The sequence below is a fragment of the Malus domestica genome, chromosome 05, assembly GCF_042453785.1.
Source record: "Malus domestica chromosome 05, GDT2T_hap1".
Lineage (NCBI taxonomy): Eukaryota > Viridiplantae > Streptophyta > Magnoliopsida > Rosales > Rosaceae > Malus > Malus domestica.
The window spans coordinates 38,761,855-38,780,968 of record NC_091665.1 but is presented as its reverse complement, the minus strand read 5'-3'; the positions used below and the strand labels follow the sequence as shown (position 1 = coordinate 38,780,968).

The 19,114-nt window shown below is 37.8% G+C and overlaps 3 protein-coding genes and 1 long non-coding RNA gene across 39 annotated transcripts; 1 reads left to right on the top strand and 3 right to left on the bottom strand.

Moving 5' to 3' along the window:
• Positions 1–768: 768 nt before the first annotated feature.
• Positions 769–2,645, top strand: LOC114824979 (uncharacterized). Its single transcript, XR_003773660.2, has 3 exons — positions 769–1,029; positions 1,126–1,314; positions 2,400–2,645. It is a non-coding gene; the product is annotated as an uncharacterized lncRNA (long non-coding RNA).
• A 656-nt stretch (positions 2,646–3,301) lies between these two features.
• LOC139196256 (protein CHUP1, chloroplastic-like) lies at positions 3,302–3,774 on the bottom strand. The gene is made up of 2 exons (XM_070821935.1): positions 3,442–3,774; positions 3,302–3,382 (listed from the first exon to the last, which is right to left on the bottom strand). Exons 1-2 carry the CDS (start codon positions 3,772–3,774, stop codon positions 3,302–3,304), a joined length of 414 nt encoding a protein of 137 aa, XP_070678036.1.
• A 3,057-nt stretch (positions 3,775–6,831) lies between these two features.
• Positions 6,832–18,539, bottom strand: LOC103409736 (putative cyclin-B3-1). Of its 36 annotated transcripts, none has more exons than XM_070822733.1 (16): positions 11,966–17,055; positions 11,785–11,836; positions 11,601–11,692; positions 11,479–11,514; positions 11,260–11,316; positions 10,651–10,731; positions 10,469–10,498; positions 10,200–10,375; positions 9,474–9,522; positions 8,778–9,050; positions 8,579–8,701; positions 8,374–8,463; positions 8,093–8,283; positions 7,754–7,852; positions 7,456–7,628; positions 6,832–7,362 (listed from the first exon to the last, which is right to left on the bottom strand). In XM_070822733.1, coding segments are annotated over exons 8-14 (744 nt in total). In that variant the 5' UTR covers positions 10,202–10,375; positions 10,469–10,498; positions 10,651–10,731; positions 11,260–11,316; positions 11,479–11,514; positions 11,601–11,692; positions 11,785–11,836; positions 11,966–17,055; the 3' UTR covers positions 6,832–7,362; positions 7,456–7,628; positions 7,754–7,836. The 36 variants fall into 36 exon arrangements, with proteins under 36 accessions (XP_070678834.1, XP_070678836.1, XP_070678830.1 ...); XM_070822735.1 differs by lacking the exon at positions 10,651–10,731 and having other exon boundaries at positions 10,793–11,316; positions 12,679–12,724; positions 16,313–17,055; XM_070822729.1 differs by having other exon boundaries at positions 10,651–11,316.
• Positions 15,931–16,676, bottom strand: LOC139196255 (receptor-like protein EIX2). Its single transcript, XM_070821934.1, has 2 exons — positions 16,313–16,676; positions 15,931–16,172 (listed from the first exon to the last, which is right to left on the bottom strand). Exons 1-2 carry the CDS (start codon positions 16,674–16,676, stop codon positions 15,931–15,933), a joined length of 606 nt encoding a protein of 201 aa, XP_070678035.1.
• Positions 18,540–19,114: the final 575 nt, after the last annotated feature.

The window sequence follows — 19,114 nt, the reverse complement described above, 5'->3', positions numbered from 1 at the left end:
TCGTGGTGGAGGCAGGCAACAGCAATGCAGCGACGTGGGTGGCTTCGGCCTGGAATCTACTAATTATGGGACCCATTTATTTTATACTCTGCTATACGTTATTCTCTTTTGTCTCACTAAAAAAATTGATCATTTATTGTACATGGATTAAGCTCAATGAGTTTAGTATATTAAACTCAAAATTAGAATCACACCCATAGAACTTAAATTTTTCTACTTAGTATATAATTTTGGTTCCTATAGAATTAGAATCAAACTCAAATTTTCGTGAAAGGCCTAAGTACATGAAAATAGATTTGGATCCCATTCGGATTCAAATTGTGGAAATCCTATGGATCCTTATATCTTAGTCATTCATCGTGTATCATGCAGTCAAAAATCATTTCATTTTTTTATTTAAAATTAAACACAAATAGTACATGACAAAAATTAATCATACGATGTACGATAAATGATTAAAATATGAAGATCCTTAAGATATCTACAAAATGAATCCGGAGAGGAACCTCTCTCTCATGAAAATAGCCAAGTGAAAAAATAACAATAAATTTGAAAAAAAAAAACTAAATTAAAATTGGACCAATATTAAAAAATGCAGGGTTTCAAAACTAGGCTCCAAGTATATGGGCTCACAGTTGAAAGCCACGTTTTTAACATTGCGAATCTCGCAATTTAGTATTACAATATAGTAATATTTATTTTTATTCATAAGTACGAGGTCTTGTTTGATTCTCGTAAATAAATTTAAAATACATTATTACTATTACTAGCTCATACTCCAGTTTGTTAAAAAAAAAATAAAAAATTGCGGAATCCCGGAGGCTCCGAATCCAAAGCCCGCTCATTTCTCAACCATATTGCCTTTCACAATTGCCACGAGTAAAAACCCTTGAAACCTCTCTCAGTCTCTCCAGTACCAACTCTAACGATCCCCTTATCTGTTGATTCTTCAACGATTCCTATTTTTCTAGATACAAGCATCCCATACAATCCCAACAAGAAGCGCCAATCGATTCTACGCAATTTGATGTATGAATTTATGATCGATCCGCCTCTGATTTCGTTAAAGTCTTGTTTTTTGATGTATTATTTGTGTTAACTTTATGTGATTTTTTGTGTTTTTAGGTGCCATTGGTGATTTTTATGGCCTACTCCGATGTCCTGAAATTGTTGGTGGCGGCAGGAATTTGGTGTGCTGCGTACATGGCGGTAGCAGTTCTTGCCTTTTGTCAAATCTTTTGCTACGTCTGCGGCTGCTCAGTTTGAGAATTCAGCGGCGGAGCTGAGATTTCTGGCACAGGAGCCACTGCAATGGTGATTCTCAATTCACTGCTTGATTCTGCACTGCAGTATTTTTTGTTTTCTCTATCAAATAGTTAATATTTGCCCAAAATCTGGTTTTTCAGTCTGGTAAGGTAATTGTTGCTGGAGAGCCCTTAAGCTGCTAAGAATCTCATGTCTGTATTCTTTTTGATCTAATTCGATAGGTTTTCCATGCCATGGGATAATTTTGTTTCGATATCAGGTAGTCCTTTGAGGAATTAGACTTCTAAGCCTAATGCGTGTGTCTAGTATGATGCATTAACCTTGATACTACTGATTTGTATCAGTGACGGACTGAGTGAGTGAACTGTCAAGGTCGGGATAATTTTGTTCCGATACCAGGCAGTTCTTTGAGGCATTAGACTTCTAAGCCTAATGCGTGTGTCTAGTGTGATGCGACTGCATTAACCTTGACACTAGGCCGTCTATGAGTTCATATAGCCCCCATCCCTAGTGCTTTAACATTCATGTCAGGATAATTTTGTATTGATACCAGGCAGTCCCGTGAAGCATTAGACTTATATGAAGCCAGAAATTTTAAGTCTTCTTTGTTTCGGCCTTTGACAGTAGATGATGGATAAGTACCGCAGAAAATGAACAAGCGGTATAGGAGTTAAATAGGTCGAACGGTTAGTAAGTAACAAAAGATGTACCTCAACCATTTAGTATTTGTCATCCAGCTAACCTTTAGGTATTGCTTTTATTTTTCAAAACGGAGAAAATACTGTGCAGGTTCAGGGGAAAGCTGTTTACTTGTACTCATTCTTATATACGGTGATAGATATCTGCTCTCCAGAGTTTCTAGAAATGTTTGAAGAATCATTGATTGTTCTATGTCCTAATGTTAGCAATGTGTACTGGTCAAACAGTGATTCTTTTGTTGCCAAAAGAGTCTGATTAGGAAAGTTGATTTTTCTTGTTTTGCTTTTGAAGTCATTAGCCGACCCCACTTAGTGGGAAAAGGCTTTGTTGTTGTTGTTGTTGTTGCTTTTGAAGTCATTTTGTGCTGTGAGAAAATAGTATGGATTTGGAGGTGTTATCACAGATGATTAACTTTGACGTGTTCACTTCTGCAGTGGACAGTTTGTTTTTGGTTCAAATTTGACAACTACCTACAATGTGGAGAATGTCAGACATCACGGTTAGGGACTTGGATCCATAGGATGGCGGCTAGGCCTTCAAATGATGATTTACTTGAGACGTTACAGTTGCAGGAACTGTTTTCTTGTGAGAATGTACAAATTTGTCACAATATACTGCAAAACCAATTGTGAATCATGAGAGTTATAATGAAAATGAGCTCCGATTATTGGTGAAGCAAATTAGTTTACTTTTTACTGGATTCGTAATGCAATTGATTTCATTGATGAAATGTTTGCGCGATTTGAAATGTTTGAGCTCCGATTGTTGTCATTGATGAAATGTTTGCACGATTTGAAGGGTGCAATTGCAATTGATTTCATCTATTTTTATTGTCTTTCATTCCAATGGATATGAGACCTTGTGCTTCTCCCTTCTTTGTCATCCCTATTTCTACTGCTTGGGTTCACCGATGATCTCAGCTCATTGTCACTGTCACCACACCAATGATATCCAGCAGATTCCATATCTCTCTATCACCCGAGGCCGCTGCAATACAACCACTATTTAGCCGTTTGTCTCATCCACTGCTATCACACTTGAGCCAACTTCTCCACAATCTCGATATGAAAGACTCCCAACACATGAGGAAGATAAGTACTTCGAAAAGTAAGTGTTTGTTGAGAGATGAGTATGAAACTCTGAAGAACTTGTATAATTCTTGTCGTACAACTTACAAGAACATGATGTATACGTTTGTTTGTCACACAAACAAACTACAGCCGAACTATGCTGTCTTCCCCAGAATGCTTACTACAGAACGTATACATTTTCCCGTATGAAGCTCACTGAGATGGTAAGCCAAAAATGTTCCATAAAGCATTCCACCTTTGCCTCTTTACTTTTTGTTGAGAAGATGAGCAAGGTAGCGAAGTTCCTCGAATGCGTGCATTGTGTCTGCGTCGAATCCCCCTGCAAACTGCATATCAAGTAAGAAATATATCTCAGTCTTGTGCACTTCCTTTTTGTCCTACCAACCTGATGAACTCTGAAAGCGAATCTCACTCCCTGAAGCAGCATGTAATCCATTGCAGGATCCTTCTCTGCTGCTGCCTTGGACTGAAGTTCCATAGCCACCCTCGGCATGTACATTTTTGCCAACTTGACTGAACCAAACTTTATCTGCAAGATTGGCATCAAATTAGATATGTGATGCACAAAGGCGTCCACTGTTCGTTCAAAGAGAATATCAAAGTCTACCTTGCTTAAAATTCCGTTGTCAAGCATCCAATCTGTGGGGATTTTGAAGTCCCTGCAAGGACGCATCAACGACTCCCTTGTCCGGAAAACGTTATAGACGGTACGCTCCATCCTGTGGGAGGTAAGTTACGGGCTTTGCGGTTGGGTTGGGCTTTACGGGGGCTTTGCCCTTGAAATCTATCTTCCAACCTTTTTGGGCTCGTGGTGGAGGAAAGATTTTTGTGTGATCGGCACACGAGGTAGTACATCACATGTCAATATAAATGGTGGGATACGTTTGTTAAAAAGTTAATAACTTAAAAATTAAAATTTTTCACCATTTACATAAAAACATGTGGTATACCACTCGTATTCCCATCATAATCAAAAATTTGCAGGGTATTATATATATATACTGCAGCATTAAAGCAAATGAGGAACAGTTGATATCAGCAATAGTACCTATCATCAACATGAACTTTTCATCCAAAGCAGCATTTAATTTCTTTAATTCTCATCATCTATGATATAAACGACTATTACATCTCAAAAGAATGAAAAAAAACATACACAAAATGTGGTCAACATTGCTGTATAATTTCCTATCAAAAGGGCATGAAAAGTTGGTTGATTTCATTTGTGAACAAAATTAAAAACAAACTTAAACGTTAATTTACTGATGAATAGGTTGATTATTTGATGGTAAACCCAAAAGCTCATCTGTTTGATGCATTGGATGTGGCCTGTGGGAGTGTAGTTCGGCTTGTAGCCTGGAGAGGCTCTCTGTGTCACAAATTTCTTTCTCAAGTCTTGCACTCTTTTATTGATTCGCTTCTAGGGCAACTACAACCTCTTCTTACACAAACTACACATGCATGCATACGAAAAAAAATATGTGCTTAATTAATAAATTCATCTGATTTAAGCACCTACTTAATCAAGTCTCGAGTCTTGTTTGTACACCTGGTTTTGGTTATCCAACAGAGGTTGAACTAATGAGTCTAAATCAGCAGACCACTAACTGCCAAGACTCTGAACAGTTGGTCTCTCCAATATCTGTTAGGGAGCAGAAAATATATCACAATTGATAACGAATGGATGATGGAGACTCTGAATAGTTAGTCTTGACACTCCAATTAGTCTTTGGTGGAAAATCCTTATGCAGCGGAGATTGTGAATAGTTAGTCTCCTCCAGCGTCTGTTAGAGAGCAGAAAATATATCATAATTGATGACAACAAAATCCAGACAAGAACAAAACAAACAAACAAACAAACAAAACAAAACATATGAAGTGTGCTTGTGTGCGAAAATCATTTATGACCTAACAGGTAGTTACAATTAGTTAAAAAAAGTATTATGCCTCTAGTATTACAATGATACCCCTCCATACTTGTAAAGAAAGTCACATGTTTGAATTCCAAGATAACTACACTTGATCTATTGTGTGGCTTCTGCCCAATTTCTCTTTTTGTACAAATAAAAATGTTAGTCTCCTCTAGCAGGGAGCAAAAAATATATCACACTATCTTTAGTTTGCGACTCACTCCTCTTTATTTTTAACCATAGAATTGAATAAATCAAACAGAACCAACAGATGTGTGAGAGGTTAAAAAACGTGTCTTTATCATTTTCTTTTTCTTTTTCTTTTTTCCACAAACCAAATTAGGAAATAATTCTGAAAGATGATTTCCCACACTTTTTTTTTCTCCATTCACACTAGTTTATTAATGAATTTTGGACCGAATAAAGTAGAGAAAAATCAAGGAACATAAACAATATGAAGGGTGCTTGTGTGCGAAAATAATTTATGACCTAGCAATTAGTTGCAATTAGTAAAAAAAGTATTATGCCTCTAGTATTACGATGATACCCCTCCATAAATGTAAAGAAAGTCACATGCTTGAATTCCAAGATAACTACACTTGATCTATTGTGCGGTCACCTCAGACACAGCAGGTCATAAACATATTCATGTAAACTTGTTAAAAAAGAAACACGATAAACCTCTTTAACGCCAATTCGACATCAAATTAAAAGAATACATCGAATCCTTTCTTTCAAATTAACATCATCCAACAGCAAGCTAAATCTTTCCATTCAAAATTACAATTTCTATCGAGCCATCAAAATTGTTATCCAGCCACAGCAACGTGCGAAAACTGCAATTACGAGCGACTGTCGCAACCAACTTAGTCTCAATCTATAGCAGCATTGCCAATTTGCCAGAAGATATTAAAGCTATAGTAAGTTAATTACAACTATATCAACAACCTCTACACTTGCACAGAAGTAAATGATTCACCTAAAGTGGCCCTAACCCTAATGCTAAAGTATATCAACAAGGCGCTAGACTTGTATTGGGAAGCACACTAGAACCGTCACCAAACTCCTCAAGTTCTTCTTCTGTTTTCGGTACAAAGAAGGGATCCTCTGGAAGTGCTTCCCAGTGACTAAGCACAAGAAGAGCACTTGCAGCACCAGCAGTCCATCTTCTAAGCTCATCCGCAAAAAAACAATGGGTAGCCTTCCTGCATTTCCTCCTTCAAAACTCTAGCCCGCCTTCTCCCAAGCACAGCGTACATAGAACCCAAATGCTCAGTTGTCGTGTTCAACTCACAGAAGTACATGGCTTCCACAAGCCGAGGCTTCCTTTGAAGCCCTACCTCCAAGAATATCTCCAACTAAATCAGAACTATCTTCAAGCACTTTAACTAAAGGAGGGAGCTTTATGACTTGCACCCTTATCGTACACCTACCATTTGCTGTCCTTTTCTCAACATAATCTGAGCTTGAACGAAAGAATTTCAAATTCTCACGTTCATCACCTACATTACCCTCAATGGTCTCTTTATAAGACACGAGAGGTGGAGACACTTCCAGGCTTACCATTGCAAATCTCTCCTTCAAATCTTTTATGCATCTTTCAAGATGTACCTCTCCTGCAGCAGACACAACATTTTCACCCCTATCACAAACTGTTACCCCAACAAACGGATCAGCCCGGTTCAACAGCCGCAAACCCTTAGTGCACCCATATCTGCAGGATGAGTTGGCTCAATTGCACATGCAACTTGATTTGAGGCTCATCGTCAAATTGTTTGCTTTCGTAAACAAGTACGAGTCATTAGACCGTGTAACGTAAATTAAGTGCAAATTTAAATCTATCGAAAGATAAAGGGAGAAAATGATTGATCAATGCATTATGTACCATTAACAAGAAGCTAGATTCACACAGCAATAGCTGTTACAACAACGATGCGTTCACTTCCCACGTCATAATTTCTTAGCAACAACATGATGTCACACTTCAATGCGATCATAACATATATGCGTGCAACACAACATACCGATGTGAACTTCGGTACCAAATGAACAAAAGAATTTTGTAATCCTGAAAACCCAAGAGTAAACAGACGCCATCAGTAGAAGCGCTACGAAATATGGTTCTTTACTACAAGCTTGATGGATGCCCTTCATCGTGTTACACAGGGTTCAACAACTGAAGGGGAAAACAAGTCTACCAGATGATGCTGAAGTCTTTAGCTCTTGAATTGTTAACATTCTTATCTTCACCCCTCTAAGATGAATCGGAGTGGAAGCGTCTTCAATGGTTTTATCGCTGCAACACCACTGAGATCAGGGCTAGAGTACTTTTCGTATGTGACCTTCAAGCTTCCCACTCTTGCAGCTTTGTGAAATCTTAAGAGCATCTCTGCAGTCTATGCAACGATCAAACATCGATCATTAGAATTTAATCTGAAGCAAGCACTAGATAAGGAAACAAAGTTATTTACTTGTCTTTAAAGCAGTACCTGATTTGGGATACTTCGTAACGAGCGGGGTCCAAGCCGGAGTAATCTGCAGGGTGCACCTTGCGACAGATAGGGCTGCTGCGCACAGAAAAGAGGGCTTGAACCTTAACGCTTCCTATTCAACCAAGCACAACTCGATAAGGTAGAACCAAGTGTTCAAGCTGCAAAACAGTCTGCAAAGTAACAGACTGTTAGCAACTTTGCTGTTACTCTGGCATGTCAATCTCTTTCTTTCTTAGTAATGGTGTTCATCATTAATCAAAATTTATGTCTGTTAGCTTTAGAAACTACTGAATACCTTTGTTTCTGACCGAGCAGCCTTGAGAAATCTTAACATGGAGACATATGGAGTAGGTGCATTAAGACGAAACTTCAGCTTTTTCAGAAAGGTTTTCTCCTGAAAAGCAAAGACGGTGTTTATTTTAGGACAAGCGAAAAGGGAACTATAGAATGCAGCATTATTCATACATGCACCAGGACATTTCCAGAGTCTAACAAAATATCATTCCAAGCACCTGTACTCCGGTGTATGTCTCAACTAAGATGCTAATTAAATGTTTGACCTGTAATTTTTCTTCTTGTAGATAATTAGAAAGAAAATCACGAAAAATGCATGAGTTGAGATATTGATATTAACCCTTGGATGCCAAAAGTCCTCATATTTTGACGCCAGCAGGAGTGCAGTGATACCAACTGCATGTCATCCTTCTTAATTGTAACTTGGGAAAGATACTGATCGAGCAATGTCACCATGAGAAAAGAGTTTCTTGCACTAACTCGAATTTGTAGTGTACCCGTTCCGGATGAACAAATCAAGGGGACGGCCAGCTATTAAACATCATGAAATGTAAAATTGAACAAAGCATGACAAAAAGGAATACAAAAACATCATAGTTCATCAAAAGGTTAAATCGGTACTTCAATTAACCAGTTGACCAATATGCCTCGCATATGATGAGTAATGCCTGCCTGAATCGACATGAAATTTTCTGCAGGTGGATTCTGTGACTGCAGTTAAAGACAATTTTAACAAAGCCAACAAGTCAGAATTAGAACTACACTAAACCTACTATCTTACCACACTAAGATGAAAACAGAGGTATAGAGACATCATAAACATTACCTCAGAAACCCAGTAATACTGGTAGATCTCATCAACATAATCGGAAACTTCCAGTTGCTTGCAATCGTCATCAATACTTGGCAGCTCTTCCTCCTTCAAAGCTTCAACACGGTCCTCCAGTAACTGCGAATAAGGCCAAGTGTGAATGTAGTACACGAGTAAGGAATAAAGGAATCAATAGAACACGGTAAGTCCCAACCCTTGATCCAGTCATCAATAGAGATGTGTAAGATCTCCTCCTATTTGATTTTCTCCTGGAAATGATAGTTGAAGCACTCTGGCTGCAGTTGGCTTCAGATGGGAGCTCTCCCTGAGTGGCTTCATGCTTAACGTTCTCAGGAAGAGAAGAAGTGGCCACTTTGTCAGTTTTGGATGAAGTTGCAGTAGCAGAAACTAATTTATTTGGACCTGATGCACCCTTGGATTTCAAAGTCCTTTGCGACTCACGAGCCTTTAGTGTGGACACAGTTGGCTGGATCGTAAAAAAATTAAAGGGAAGATAAATAGAACGTACATCTATTTCATATAGATCTAACATGCCAAGAAATAAAGTCAGGATGATGCAGTAATCTCATAGTAATGTAAAGCAATCACTCAGGCGAAGTACTAAATTGAATGCACTGCCGTAAAGCTTCAAGTTGATGCCAAAATAGATGCCATGTTACACAATAACAAAAGTCAACAAATTTCAGGACCAAATGACTTTAAAAAAACTGACAGATTGTTGAAGTACTGAAAGTAAAATACGGCGACACAAATGAAATTGTTTTACTGTCTGAAGTAGATAAACTTGAGCAACTACATTTCAGAACTGGTCAAACAAAACGAGACATTAATTCTTTTTTCTCATTTGAGGAGGAGGAGGGACATGAGTTCTATTTCTGATTAGACTTACCCTGACAGAATTTCTTGTCAATAAACGGACATTTGAATTACGCTGACCCCTGCAATCTCAAATCACATGCAAACTATTAACAGATAGAAATCTCAACCGTGTTTAATTAAGACATGAAAGCTTAAATGATCACTCAACATAAGAGACATTCAATGAATTAGAAAGTTAATGAATGTAGTAATTCAAACTGCAGTAGTAAACAAGAATAAAATGAATACAGAAACCCAACAAGAGTAAAAAACAATGTGACTAAACCTAAAACCAAACTCTCCAATGCAGCAATGCAAAATCTATATGCTGTAACTTTCAAGACCAAAAATTGTATTCGCATGTAGCATTATAATATCAATTCTTAGATACCAGGGGACAAGAAAATGATAAATTTTCCTTTTCCAGGACAAAATTAGAAAGATGTAAAAATAACTGGGAGGAGCCACAAGATTCATAAAATTGGGGGTGAACTGCAGAATACAAGTTCTTTGTTGTACTCCCTTACAGTTTTACTTGTGCATCTGCTATTATTTGCTTTGAGTTCTGAAATTGACATATTAGTCATGCCTGAAGTCAGAACAAACAATCCTATCCATAAAATGCAAGAAAGATGCTTCCATTCCATTCATTCAGAAGCAAAATGAGGTTTAAAGGAATATGCACCAGTATCAGCAAAACCTTTTAACTGGCTTTAAGCAGAATAGAAAACTAGTACTATGGATCACTGTCACTCACATAATCACAAAGATATCAATCACTCGATTCCTCAACAGATGGCTCCTCGTGGTATCGTTTACTCTAGGTACTACTTTCTTGCCAACCGTAGCCTTAATTGTATTCCATAATGCATGACATCAACCTTCGGAATACTTGCTTCCTCTGGGTTGACCTTCAGCACCAGCAATGATTTCCTTTAAAATGGAGACAGGAAATAGAAAATACATCAATAACAGATACACATCTTATCCACAGTAAATAAACAAACATGTCTGCAGTTCAGATACCTTATCAGCTTAAGTGAAGTATTTGAAGTCCTGAAAAAAAAGTTATAAGTTTAATCAAGGGTCTTTACATGTTTAGTTTCATAAGCATATGAGCCAGATTAGAATATTTCAACGGCACAACAAACAAATTGTGGCACAATTTCTAATTTCTTATAAAGAGGGAAAACAAAGGTGGCTCAGACCTGCCATCTGTAACAATAGATTCACGGTTTAGACCCATAGCCTTGGTCCTTTGATTCTCTGAAGGTTCAACTCTTTAATAGCTACAGTTTATCCGTAATAAAAAAAAATTCAAATGTTACAATTGAATCCAGGAAACTATACCAGCATTTCTGAAGTATTAAAGCTTTCCCGCCCTTTTCCCTGATTGAAGTGAACACAAAAAATACAATTGGAAGAACAACAATATATGAAATGATTGGCGTTGATACTCGCTAAGCTTGTCAAGAAAGACAAAACCCTGTCTTTGCGTTGTCAAACATACAATGGAACAGTGGAAAACAAAAACTTAGTTGACCTTCAAAAAGCAAAACATGGACAGGAAGAAAACTTTTAAGTTTTGCAACTTTTGTCCAGTTTGGGGGTAGAACTATATATGAAAACTAACTTGAAGTAACCTGCTCAATGGCTGTAAGTAACTATGAGATCTTTGAACCACTCATATGAGGGCCCTTTTGTTTATTTTCAGATTACAGAGAGATATCTACTTAAGTCAGTAGAACAACTCACTCTGCAATCATGTAAATAAGAGAGTTACAAGGAAAATGTATGCTAGGATTTAACATTCTGACCAGGGAGGATATCCTTGATGATAAAATTCAGTCTTAACGCCTGTACCCACTGAAACCCTACAAAAATACAAAAGAATACAATACTACATTAAAGCAAAAGCAAAAGCAAAGGATCTCGAACCTACTCACATCTTTGCTAACATCTACAGTTATATCAAAATATCAAAAGAATATTGAATTCACAAGCACGTATAGGTATCATAATATCAAAATGCATACCGCTGCAAAGATTTAATCCTCTCACTTTTACCGCTCCTGCATTGAAGATGGCCCAAATTTAGAACTTCTTAGATCAAAATCCAAAAATGAAGGAATATATGAGCAAATGAAAAGGTAACAACTTTCTTTTAGAGGCATCTCCCCCCAAAAATCCTAGAAGAGTTGCTTTTGACATTGCTGACGGCCAATGTGCCTCTTCCAACATTTGCATTTGCTAAGATAAGGACAACAAAAATTTGACAACGGAACAGATTCAAAATGTGTAACTCAACTTTGCATAACAAGTACAGTCTGGTTGAACCTTACCTGCAGAACTACCAAGCATGCCTTTTTGCTTCTCCATACTTTTCAAACCAGCCTTGATAACAAAACAATTTATAGATAGCAGTAAATATATAATTAAAACAAAAACTCCTTATCACAAGAAATAACACTCCATCCTAATCCACCTCAAAACAAGCAGCGGAATAAGGAGGTCGTTAGTTACCTTTAAAGAAGCTGTATACTCCATAGCCAATACTTTGTTAACTGTTGCATCACTACTGAAACTAAACGCAGCACATAGATATAATTCCCCCCAACAATCTAGGTAATTGCCAAGAACTTGCAGGAAGCGGGCGGATACAGCTAATATCTAATACATTTTGGCCTCTACTTTAGCTACATCATTGTACAATGCTCCCATTCTATTTGAATTGTTAGCACAGCTTGCATACAAATAAAAATCCCAAGAGTTGAATTCTGGAAGGAAGGCTTAGTTGATTTTAGTCCTAAAACAACTTAGACATTGATTAAAACCATAACATTCGATAATCGAAAAATGAATATATGCACACCTCCATTAGTTGATTTTCGTTGCAGAGGTCTGAGTCGTCTTGTTAAATCGGCGATCTTTATTTTCGTTTTATGAAATAAACACGATTCTACCTTACTGCCCCTTTACTAATTATTATGCGATTGAAAAGTACAAACTAGAAATTTTAATTACTTCCAAGTTGATACATAATTGTTTGTGGGAACATTTATTGAAAGGTAGGGTTTTTTTTATTCAATACATAAGTTACCAAATACAAAGGAAACCACAAATATACATAGTGCTATCAAACATCAGAAAACATTCTTCAGAAACGAGCCACTTTCAATGAAATTGCTAATGCTACCTTGTCTTTGATATTGTTCAACAATTGAAAATATGCATACCTCCATGATGTCTTGAAGATCAACGTGCAGCAAACCCCCCAAAAGCCTACAATAAAGCCAAGTACCATGCTGACATAGAACCACAACTCATCATTTCCACCTTCATTCATGTCTTTTGTATCCTTAGATGGGAAAGTGTCATATCCAGGGCACTTAGTTGAGAGAGGAACGCCGCCTAGCGATGGATTTTTCATATAAATGGACTACTCATTGAGCGTTTGAAGCTGGTTTCCCTCAGGAATTCTTCCAGACAAGCTGTTGTAAGAAAAGTTCAAGTGGTTTAAAAAAGTCAAAGATGACAAGTTTTGAGGAATCTGTCCTGAAATGTGGTTGTGTGAGAGATCAAGTGTTTCGAGCAAATGCAAGTTTCCGATCTTTTAAGGGATCTTTCAGGTCAATTGATTCCTAGACAAGTTCAAGGTACCCAATTGAATGAGGATACTTATTTCTTCAGGGATTTCACCTTGTAAATTATTTGATGAAAGATCAATGCTCCTTCCAAGATCTCGAGTCATGTTGTACACAAGTTCCATTCCTTTTAGTGTCAGCACGGTTTGCTCAAGAAAAAATGAAGTATTTTTTGAGCCGTTGACCATCGGAGACAGAGTACTCAAACACTCGGGAATATTACCTGAAATGTTGTTGTTACTAAAGTCGAGGATACCAAGTTGTCGAAGATTGCACAGTTGCCGGGGTATATGTCCACTAAAATGGTTGGACCATAATCGTAGCATAAACAACTTGGATACATTTAATCCTCCTATCCACTGTGGTATTTTGCCAAATAACTTGTTGTCTCCAAGATCGATACTCATCAATTGGGAACAATTTTGCAGGGAATTAGGAATTTTCACGTCAAAATTGTTGTTATTGAGATTTAATACTACCAGTGAACTTAATACCCCAAGGATGTGGGAATATTACCCGAGAGATTGTTTTGACTCATATCTAGAAACATCATACTGCTCCCCACACTCCCTGCATGACAAAATTCTCCATGAAATTGATTGCTCCTTAGAGACAAGACTCGCAACTGCTTCATGTGGTATACAGAGGAGCAATAATTTCATTTAAATAATTCTCAGAAAGAGACAAAATTCCAAATTGGACATCATCTGGTCAATATTGGAGTGAATTGGCCCGGAAAATGAATGCTTCGAAGAAGAAAGGAAGAGACCTTAGTGACCCACCAAAGTGGGAGTGGGCCCTCTAACTGATTACAACTCAAATCAATATACTTCAATTTCGGAGATTTAAATGGGATTGAAGGTTTCCACGTAGTTGGTTGTAAGACAACTCTAGTTTGATGAGTTGGGAAGATATCCTTAATAGTCATTCCTTTAGTATGAGTTGCATCCGGGTAAGATTTATGAAATGGGCAACCAGGTAAGATTTATGATTGGGTTCCTCCATTCAAGCTACACACAATTAGTATCATAAATTGTTGGATAGGTCATGATTTTAGGGTATGGCTTCAATCTCAAACTGAACTGAGGTACATCAGTCTTACTGGTAATGGAATCGCAGATTTCATACAAAAGGTATGGCTATTGAGGATATCTTCCCTACTCATCATACTAGAATTATCTTATAACCAACTTCGTGGAAACCTTCCATCCCATTTGAAATCTCCGAAATTGAAGTATATTGATTTGAGATGTAATCAGTTGGAAGGCCCACTCCCACTTTGATAGGCCACTAAGGTCTCTTCCTTTTTTCTTGGAAGCAATTCATTTTCCGGACCAATTCACTCTAATATTGACCAGATGATGCACAATTTGGAATTTTTGTCTCTTTCTGAGAATCATTTGAATAGAATTATTCCTCCCTTTGTATACAACATGAAACAGTTGCGAGTCTTGTCTCTAAGGAGCAATCAATTTCATGGAGAATTTCGTCATGCAGGGAGTGTGGGAAGCAGTATGATGTTTCTAGATGTGAGTCAAAACAATCTCTCGGGTAATATTCCCACATCATTGGGGGTATTAAGTTCACTGGTAGTATTAAAACTCAACAACAATTTTGACGGGAAAATTTCTAATTCCCTGCAAAAATGTTCCCAATTGACAAGTATCGATCTTGGAAACAACAAGTTATTTGGCAAAATACCACAGTGGATAGGAGGATTAAATGTATCCAAGTTGTATATGCTACGATTACGTTCCAACCATTTTAGTGGACATATACCCCAGCAACTGTGCAATCTTCGACAGCTTGGTATCATCGACCTTAGTAACAACAACATTTCAGGTACTATTCCCAAGTGTTTGGGTAATTTGTCTCCGATGGTCAATGGTTCAAAAGATATTACATTTTTTCATGAGCAATCCTTACGACACTAAAAAGAATGAAACTTGTGTACAACACGACTCGAGATCTTGTAAGGAGCATTGATCTTTCATCAAATAATTTAAAAGGTGAAATTCCTGAAGAAATAAGTACCCTCATTCAATTGGGTACCTTGAACTTGTCCAGGAATCAATTGACCGAAAAGATCCCTTCCAATATCGAAAACTTGCATTTGCTTGAAACACTTGATCTCTCATACAACCACCTTTCAGGACAGATTCCTCAAAGCTTGTCATCTTTGACTTTTTTAAACCACTTGAACTTTTCTTACAACAACTTGTCTGAAAGAATTCTTGGTAGAAACCAACTTCAAACGCTCAATGAGTTGTCCATTTATATGGAAAATCCATCGCTATGCCACGTTCCTCTCCCAATTGACCTATCCGACAATTTATGATATTAATTGTGTGTAGCTTAAATGGAGGAACCCAATCATACACCACGTGAAAAATGAGGGACATGGGTCGGACTGTGTCTCCTACACCAAGATGTTGCAACCGGGTACGATTTATGAAATGGGCTTCCGTTAGATTGCCCTCCAAAGGATTAGAAGACAGATCGAGGGTAACTAGATGAGAGAGTTGTCCCAGACTTTGTGGAATGGATCCACTCATATTATTTTTAGAGCGGTCCAATGTTTTCAAGATGACAAGTTTCCAATGGAATCTGGAATTGAGCCCCACAAATGATTTCTCATAAGTTTCAGAATTTGCAAACTTTTAAACATTCCTAAGGAGACCGGCAGTTGGCTTCCCAGCTGACAAGAAGACAAATCTAGTGACTCTAATGCAATATTTGAACAATTTGAGAAACTTGTCCAAAACTCTTCAATCCCCCCCCCCCCAAAAAAAATTCGTCCCAAGAAAGACTTAAGACCTTTAGCTTGCACAAATTTCCAATGACTCAAGGAATTTGGCCTTTTAAGCCTGTATTAGATAAGTGTAACTCTGCTAATGAAAGAAGCATATTAACAGCATACACGCAATTGACTCCTGTGGTGCCAAGATTCATGCCGCAGAGATCAAGGTATTTTAGAGAAGAGAGGCGAGACAGCCAATTCAAGTTTTTGGAAGTTAAGCCATAATTCCACCCAAGGTCAAGAAAATGGAGGGTTGACAGGTTACCAAGAGAAGGGGGAATCTCTCCTTCAAATGACGCAGAGGAGAGATTGAGATATTGCAAACTTTAAGTTCCTCGAAGAACTTAGGAATTTGATTGCTATAAAAAAGATTGAGATCAAGGTAATTTAAATGTTTCAAGCTCAACAGAGAAGCATTTATCTTACCTCCCAATTGAGCCTTTTCATAAGCCCAGACGTCCAACTCTTCATCAGAAATGGAATGTAGATATGGATGCCGGAGGTCCATCTTCACGACATGACCGGTGAGGTTGTCGCATGAAATCCCTTCCCATCGACAGCAATCGTGACCCACCCAAGAGGAAAGCCTGCCAGAAGGATCAACAAGATGTCGTTTAAAGACGAGAAGCGCTCGTCTTTCTTCGTCGATGCATGAATTTGTTTTCACACAGCTTGAAAGTTCACCACCGGCCAAACAGAAACAGTGTTTTGTACTAGTCTGCATGTAAGAAGACGCCAAAAGAAAAACAAGCAAATAGTGAGCAATAGTGAGGTGATAGTGGCTCTCCATTATTACGCACAATATTCTTTGCTATGCTTTTGGTGATGGTGATTTTTAGCTACTAAATTCCAGAATTTATATGAACAGATTATTGATGTAGTAGGTCGAGGAGTTGATACGAAAGTCGTCCGATGGTGACTCACAACCCCTTTTACAAGTTGGCAAGTCATTGTCGACACAGCTGGGACCTGATTCTGATGGATAGCAGAAATCCGTGTGCAGCCGAAACTTTGAATTAAGTGTCTTCAGCTGAAACCTCTTCTTTTTTTATAGTGTAAAATTATGAAAACGGATTTAGATACTTTTCCTCTGCGACCTGGTTCTACACACGTTTTTCTCTGATGGTTGAAAACATTTGTCCTACATGGCTTTTTCGGAAAGTGATTCTCACACTTTCACACATTACTTTTTAATTTTAATCATTAAATCGAATAAATAAGACATAATCACAAAATATGTAAGAAATTAAAAATGATTTGTGTTTATCATTTCCTTTTCTTTTTCTTTCTTTTATTCTGAAATTAAGAAACTATTTCAAAACAAAATAGATTTGCAGCGCGAAAACACCGACATATTGTTGAAACTAGTATTATTATGCTTTCTCAATCCTACATGCCTAACAAGTTCTGGTTCGATGCGTGCTCTACATCAACCTATCTAATCAATAGGTTGCCAACCGGTGTCGTATCTCACAAATCACCTTATGAGAAGCTTTTTCATACACAGCCAAAATATGATATGCTTAAAATATTTGGTTGTCAATGCTTTTTCTGGTTGGTGCCGTATGTATACACATAATAAACTTTAAAACAAAATCAGGTGTGTTTTTAGGTTATTCTTTGAACCATTAAGATTATAAATGTATGAATTTGTTCACGAGACGCCATGTCTTATTCAATGAAGACTGTTTTCCCTTTCAAGGATTCATATCTTCCTCCGAAAGCGTTCGAACACAAGGTAGTTCTCTTTGACCAGATCTCTTATTCACTTTTCCTCTAGTTAATGCTCCTTGACCGAGATATCTATTTCCCGCAAACATCAACCACCGCACGGTTTCAAAAAAAAAAACAAATCCCATCCCCATCTGCTACCCCATGCCCAATAGTCACCCCATCTAACCCTACGTCTAAACCTATTCTACATGACACCATAGATGTGACTTCACACCCTACTCCTCTAGGTCCTCCTCCCGTGTTGAATGAGCAAGTTACAGTAAGACAAGAACCTTTGCCATTGCCTCACGAGGCTTCTATTGAACCACCCCACTCTGACCACACGCTCCAAATCGGGAATACACAAACCAAAACCTAGGTATGCTATGCATGTTGCTATTAATGAATTTGTAACCGTGAGGCAGTCAAATATGCAGAGTGGAGAAATGCTATGGTCAAATATCCTAAGTAAGGGGAATAGAAGAAAGGGATTGGAAATTGCACGACTTTCAAGGGATTTCAGTGTTTATCAACACTGGGGGAATGAAAGTGTGGGTGGGTGGGATCCATCTAATCTAAAATGCACACGAAAACTAAAAAGCATGACTCACCCATTGAGTTGGACCGTCAACTGGCGCATTGGAAGGATCGTCACGTACCTAGGCACCCAAAGGAAAATCTTAGCATGCCAAATCTGTATGCAAGTGTGTAGATACGTATGTGTGTGTGTGTAATATGTATGAATGCATAATACCTTGAGAAATTTTTGTATGGGCAACTTTATGTGGCCATACAATTGACAGCTAAGAAAGACCATCAAATTTTCATACACATAGTTGCAGATAAATGAGAATGACAATGTATTCACCACTCCAACAGCAAATTACTTTACCTCCACGAAAATTCCATCCACTCCAACAGCAACTGCTGTTCTTGCAATGCATGGTATCAATTACGAAGACCACCACTAGCAACACCTCCATGATATGGATTTTAATTTCAACAAGTAATTATATCAAAGTAAAGTAAGCATATTATAAAGCGAAATGGATTTTAATTGCAATGCATGTGTGACGTCAGCAACCTGAAGGGAAACACTTGAGAGTTGAGTTAGAAAGCCAAGTGTTTCCTGTACTTCAACAGGCAAGACTTCCTACAGAAGCTTCCTAAAGGGACTTCTCCAACCCCAGAAGCACTTTCGTCCATTTCAACCAAACACTATAAAACGAAATGGATTTTAATTACAAAATAACAAGAGCACGGAAAAGGAAGAGAAGACTGTAAACAATAACTTACGACAGGACAATGCAAACAAACAAACAAGGATGTGATGAATGATGATGTGTGGCGCTGCATCGTTATGCATGCAAGTATATATTCAAGATAGGACATACAGATATCTATTGACCAAGTCCAAAATCAAGAAAATTTAGTAATAGATTAGATTATAACCTATGCCAAAATCTCTTTTCTACTAATCCACACACATATTCTGCACACTTATTCATTAAGCAA

Excerpts from the sequence above, each read along its gene's own strand:
- LOC139196256 (XM_070821935.1), bottom strand. The coding sequence starts at position 3,774 with ATGGAGCGTACCGTCTATAACGTTTTCCGGACAAGGGAGTCGTTGATG. Across the intron at positions 3,383-3,441 it reads TCGCTTTCAGAGTTCATCAG|TTTGCAGGGGGATTCGACGC; the intron begins GTTGGTAGGACA and ends CTTGATATGCAG.
- LOC103409736 (XM_070822705.1), bottom strand. Across the intron at positions 8,702-8,777 it reads TATTGATGACTGGATCAAGG|TTACTGGAGGACCGTGTTGA; the intron begins GTTGGGACTTAC and ends CCTTATTCGCAG. Across the intron at positions 8,464-8,578 it reads AGTATTACTGGGTTTCTGAG|TCACAGAATCCACCTGCAGA; the intron begins GTAATGTTTATG and ends CTTTAACTGCAG.
- LOC139196255 (XM_070821934.1), bottom strand. The coding sequence starts at position 16,676 with ATGGAGAGCCACTATCACCTCACTATTGCTCACTATTTGCTTGTTTTT. Across the intron at positions 16,173-16,312 it reads TGAAAAGGCTCAATTGGGAG|GAGAGATTCCCCCTTCTCTT; the intron begins GTAAGATAAATG and ends CGTCATTTGAAG.